Genomic DNA, 6,265 nt, shown 5'->3' on the forward strand with positions numbered 1-6,265 from the left:
GCCTGGTGCACGGGTGGGGGCTGGCTGGTTTTCCCTGAAGGGTGTCCCAGATCAGGGTGGGGGTCCCGCTGGGGTGCCTGGCCAGCCTGGGTGAGGGGATGATGGCTGGAAGCAGCTATCTGGGGTTTATTCATTGTCTATAATTGAAACGTTGTAGCCTTGAGCGGAGCTCAGGGCCAGCCAGGGCAGGCAGGAAGCTTGGCTTCCTCCATCGCCGGGGCAACCCAAGCCTCCTGCTTGCTCCAGCGCCGTGGCCGCCGTCATCTTTGTGATGGAGTGAGGGAGTGACGGTTAATTTGCATATTACCCTTTTATTAGATAGGATACTGTAGACAGTATTTTGTGTCCCCCACCCTGGATATACTTGGGGGAGTGAAAGTGAATAAACTGCCATGTAAATTTTACTGATTTTTATAGTCTCAATATATTACCTTGACTTTAAGCCATACATATCCTCCCAAAGTGACCAGTTACTAAATGTTTTCAAATCTGAATAAGTAGCCTAAATATCATTCCTAAGGAATACACTGAAATGGCTTTCCTGGCACCTATTTCAGCCTGCTGTGACTTTATCATTTACTTCCTTTTCTTCTCATATGCTGAGTGGCAAATCTTAAGTAAATAAATATTCATACATTAGGGAATTCCTTACAAATAAATATTCAAGTACATAAAAAATTTACAATATTCATATTCTTTAAAATTATTGCAATAAATTAAACAATTAAATAACTAAATCATTTTCATTAGAAAGTGTCTTTCAATTTTTAAAAAATGCTTCCAACGTAAAGGAATAAACTAAAGAGTCTTACCTAATCGTAATTCTCCAAAATTGCCACATCCAATTTTTTTTCCAACTCTAAAGTTAGGTCCAACCATTAAAACTCCAGAGGAGGAAGACCCAGGTCCTCGAGTGTTGTGTCCCGACCGACCACTAGGTCGTGCCATTCTATCATCTGATTTGTCCTTGTCTTTCTTTTTATTATCCATATCAAGTTTGCGGTACTCCACTTTGAATTCTTTAATCAAGACAAGCACACTGAAGTAGGGTATTGTGAGAATAGGTACATCACTAGGTAACTGTACCAGGCAGGTAATGTTAACATTCAAATTGTAGTAGGTAGTCAATTAACTGGTGCGTGTTCATCCCATTCGTAAGATGTTTCTCAGTTGTCTTTTCAGCAAAACATGTCTTCAAAATTTTCTTTTCAATGATGTGCACTGATCTTGATAGAGAACTAAAATAATTAGAAAAGAAAATTAGTCAACATATAGAATTAAAAAATATATGTTTGGGAAGTTAACACAAGTTCAGGCAATGGATTATTGCTATTTACTGATGCCCACTATAAACCAAACCACAGTTGACTCTTAAATTAACCATTATTCTTTATTTCTATAAAGGATATACAGAGAGTTCACAAAAACAAAACAAAGAAATTAGGGATTCAGTTACTTCTTAAAATTAAAAAAGTAACAAAAATGTATTGAGTATTTAATAAGCCAATATACATTCACTAACCTAGACTTTCCAACTTAAAATCACTTCAATTAAAAAAAAAACACTATAAAAATTCCAATAAGTTACTATAAGATTTTCAATTTAAAAGCAGAAAAAGAGAATACTTTGCAAATTGGTGAAAGGTCTTAATAAAAATATCTTTCACGTGCTCAGACACTTAATTTCCAAAGTCTTCATCAAATACACATTCTCATTTGATCTTCATTTATCCAAATATTTATTACCCACCAGGTGTACAAGGAAATGGTATTCAGAATTGATAATACAAAGATCACTCTTGCTACCTATCAAGAAAAAGAATTAATTCTTATGTAACATCTGAACTAGGCCTTAAAAAAATAAGTATAATTTGGCAAGGTTAAGAATTGTTGGCAGTCATCAACCTAATGAGGTAGAGAAGGAAGGTTTTTAATTTTCTAATATACTGATGAAAACACTAAAGCTCAAAGAAAAATTTCAAAGCTTTTGGGGACTTCTGCCCTATTCATGTTCTCTAGGAATTTCACCCATCAACCATATCTCGATTCTGCAGTAAATCTGCAAGCTTAAATGTGCCTATTTTTGCTTGAACAATTTGATTCCTATTATTTGCAATTAAAGACACTTCGACTTCAATAGATACTCACTAATATAGAAACTAGGATCAATATCAAGGCCTTTTTATTCCTATTTTGTTATATAATGCAATTATAACAAGGGTTTAAACAAAAAATATTTTCTGATTTTTAGCAACCCCCCCCAAATATGCAATTAGTCCTAACATCCAATCTATTTATTAAAAAAAAAATATATTATATTTACCATACTCTATTTTGCAGGTGAAACTGTAAGCATCTGTTTGGTATATATAAAACAGAATTGAGTTTTACATATACATACTGTTTATTTTGTTTTCTGCTATAATGGAGTAACTGGATACTGAACTTCCCTTCCTGCTATAACTATAAAACTGGACAAAAACATATGAAGCACTTGCTTTCAAGCATTGGATACTAGGCAGGGAAGACTGGTCTTTGAAAAAAGAGAAACAGGAAAGGTGGGTCTCACCTTCGCCCAAGCTCTGTCTAAGGCAGTGGTTCTCAACCTTCCTAATGCCATGACCCTTTAATACAGTTCCTCATGTTGTGGTGACCCCCAATTTCATTGTTACAAATTGAACATAATTAAAGCATAGTGATTAATCACAAAAACAATATGTAATTATATATGTGTTTTCCGATGGTCTTAGGCGACCCCTGTGAAAGGGTCGTTTGACCCCCAAAGGGGTCGTGACCCACAGGTTGAGAACCGCTGGTCTAAGGACAATTATCTGACTACAGCCCAGGCAGGTGAAGCTCAGGCAGCAAACAGTGATCACAGATCAGTGTTTGGGGATGTTGAAGTAAGTGGAATTTGTAGGACATGATGCTGAAGATGAGGCAGTTGTGCAGTTTCGGGGCTAGGGAATGGTAAGGCAGACGGCTAGGCTACATATGTGAGGGGCAATATTCTGAAATACCTAGCAGGCAATGGCTACTAAAGGGACAAATGAATAACAGAGACACTAACAGCTGCACAGTGCTGGAAGACCTTAAAGTTCCTGTCTAGTCATGGAGGAACCTCATTAATATCCCAGGAATTCAGATGAGACACCACAAAGACCAGGTCTTAAGAGTAAAGACCATAACCCAGAGGAGTGATTTTCACCCTTTTTATCTCATGGCACACATAAACTTAATTACTAAAATTCTGCGGCACACCAAAAAATATGTTTTTTGCCGATCTGACAAAAAAAAAGTATAATTTTGATTTTCATTCACACCAGATGGCTATTGTTGTGTTGGCTATTGTCATTTTTTTATTTGACAATCTAAGGGAAAAGAGGTCAGTGCCCCTGACTAAACAGTCAAGTATTAAATGTTTTAAAAATTCTTGTGCACACTGGCTGAAAATTGCTGACCTAGAGAAAGAACTACTATAGACTGTTCCAACTGAAGCCTAAAAGCAAGCCTAGACAAGATTAAGAATAGCTCCAATTAAATTAACTGCATTCAGAACATAATTCAACATACTTTTTTAAAATGTTATTTTCCTTTTTATTGAACTTAATGTAGTTCTATTAGTTAACAAAATTATATAGGTTTCTGGTACACAATTCCACAACACATCATCTGTACACTGTATTGTGTGTTCACCACCCCAAGTCAAGTCTCCTTCCATCTCATTCATCCCCTTCTATACACTCCTCTTCCTCCACCTCCCTCTATTTCCTTCCACCCCCTTCTCCTGCCCCCAGCAATCACCACACTGTTATTTGTGCCCAAGAGCTTTTCCTTTTTTTCCTTTTTTTCTGAATTCCTCCACCCCACAACCCAACCCCACAACCCACCCCACCCCTCAGAGTTGTCAGCCTGCTATCTGTGAGTCTGTCTTTATTTTGCTTGTTAGTTCATTTTGTGCATCAGAATCAGAACATATTTCAACATACTTGAAAAGACAAAAAATCAAGACTCTAAACCATGTTGAATTCATAATGTCCACATACAGTTAAAAAGTACCAGACATGCAAATAAGCAGTGAGTAGTACCCACAACTGGGAAACAAAGAAAACAGATTCCAAGATGACTCTGATATTAAAATTAGAAAACAGGATTTTAAAACTATTAAATAGTTGTTAAAGTCCTATTAAATTGAAAAAATGGAATGGGGCAGAACTCATTAGGATATCATCTATGAGTGAAGAAGAATAATCAAAGTATATACAGTTGTCCCTTGAACAACATGAGTGGTTGGGGGTGCCAAATATCTCTGAATAACTACAGTCAGCCCTCCACCTGTGCAGAGAAATTGAACTACAAGGGTCAATTGAAAAAAAAATCCACCTGCATTATTCAAGGGGTCAATTGTACTAATTAGTGAGAAATGAAGCTGTTTCCTACTTCACTCCATCTAGTTCACCACATTCAGGAAACTGTCCATAAACTTACTAAAAGATTTTTCGTTTTTTAAATATTTTTAACAAATCATATTTTTATTAAAATATTTTCTTAAGAATCTCAAATAACGCTAATACTTTCCTTATGATAGTACCTTCAAATAATATTAGAATTGCCTAGACCTGGAGAGCATTATGCTGAGCAAAATAAGCCAGTCAGAGAGAGATAAGTATCACATGATCTCACTCAAATGTGGAATCTAGTGAAAAAAATAAACTAATTATCGAAAATAGACCCAGTGTCACAGAAGCATGAAAAGACTGTTGAACCTCAGAGGGAAGGCAGGGTAAGGTGGGTGGGAAGAGATCAACTAATGAACTTGTATGCATATATGCATAACCCATGGACACAGACAATGGGGTGGTGAGGGCCTGGGGGAGGGGAGAGCAGGCTGGAAGAGGTTAATAGAGGAAAAAGGAGGACCTATGTAATACTTTCAACAATAAAGAATTTTTTAAAAAACACACAGAATTGCCTTCAAGTTTGTCTACAGCCATGGTCAGCAAACTCCAGCCAAACTTCAGGCTAAATCCAGCCTGTTGCCTATTTTGTACAAGCTGCAAACTAAGAATGGTCTTTACATTTTTATATGGTTGGGGAAATAAAAGGATTATAACATTTTGCGACATATGAAAATTATATAAAATTCAAAATTTTAGTGTTCATAGATAAATTTTTATGAAGATGAATCCATGCTAATTTGTTTATGTATTGTAATGGCTGCATTATGCTGTAAGAGAACAGTTGAGTAGTTGCGAGAGATCCTATGTGGCACTCATCATTTCACACTGCTGCCCAGCATACCACAAACTGCAGTGACTATCATGCTTTTAAACGGAGTGATTATGTATTTCAAATTAGATGGCAAAGTGTTGTGTTTATTATATAATGACACTACACTAAAAAATACAATATACTTGGACTCAAAAGTATTAGTATTCTATTGTTGCATAACAAATTATCAAAAACTCAGCAGCAATACACATTTATTAGCTCACAGTTTCAATGGATCAGAAGTCTGGATATGGCTCAGCTGAGTCATTTGCTTGAGTTTTCACAGGCTTCATTCATGGTATCAGCTAGGCTAGGCTGCATTCTCATCTGGGGACTGAAGTTGGAAAGAATCCTCTTGCATGTTCCTACAGATTGTGGGCAGAATTCATAACCTTGCAGTGTAAGACTGAGGGGCTCAGCTTTTTGCTAGCTCTCCAGATGGAAGCCACCCCTCAGGTCCTACAGGGTACCTGCAGTTGCTAGCAGCTGCCTACAGTTCCTTGCCACAAGGGTTTCTCTGACATGGACACTTACTTCTTCAAGCCCCCAAGAAGAAACTCTGGCTCCAACCTTCTAAGAGTAACTCTTATATAAGGTAACATAACCTTCCCTCATACCTAAGTCCCAATCTTTGAACCCTTCTCCCAGATCTTGGGATCTTTGCTATCCAGACCTCTTTAATGCTGCCTAATACTAGAAAGAGCACAGGATTAGAAAAAAAGGAGTCTTGGAATCCCAAATAGTTATAAAACTTTAGACAAGGTTTAATCTGTCTAATCTTATTTTAGTGGTTGTAAAACAGGAGGATTAGACCAGGAGGTTTCTAAAGATATTCTTTTATTATGCACAGTATGATAATTACTTATAGTATCTAATGACAAGGGCTCTTATTTTATGTAACTGTGATCTTTGAACCTAGCACACTGTTGGGCACTTAGGTCAGTCAACAGCTATTGTAGATTCATAAATGAGTTATTTCCATCTCTAAACATTT

General features: G+C 36.8%; 1 protein-coding gene across 8 annotated transcripts in view; it reads right to left on the minus strand.

Moving 5' to 3' along the window:
- CSNK1G3 (casein kinase 1, gamma 3) overlaps positions 1-5,590 on the minus strand; it is a 79,500-nt gene extending 73,910 nt beyond the window's left edge. For 5 of the 8 annotated variants that reach the window (XM_014541973.1, XM_014541959.1, XM_014541945.1 and 2 more), the window contains exons 1-2: positions 1,751-1,782; positions 813-1,238 (exon numbers count right to left, since the gene is read on the minus strand). In XM_014541973.1, coding sequence (XP_014397459.1) covers positions 813-990 — 178 coding nt within the window. In that variant the 5' untranslated portion in view covers positions 991-1,238; positions 1,751-1,782. Of the gene's footprint in view, positions 1-812; positions 1,239-1,750; positions 1,783-5,495 lie in introns of those variants that run through there. The other 3 variants (XM_005857114.2, XM_005857117.2, XM_014541978.1) reach the window with 3 other exon arrangements.
- Between the last annotated feature and the right edge of the window lie 675 nt (positions 5,591-6,265).

The sequence above is a fragment of the Myotis brandtii genome, unplaced genomic scaffold, assembly GCF_000412655.1.
Source record: "Myotis brandtii unplaced genomic scaffold, ASM41265v1 scaffold1076, whole genome shotgun sequence".
In the NCBI taxonomy this organism is placed as follows: Eukaryota; Metazoa; Chordata; class Mammalia; order Chiroptera; family Vespertilionidae; genus Myotis; species Myotis brandtii.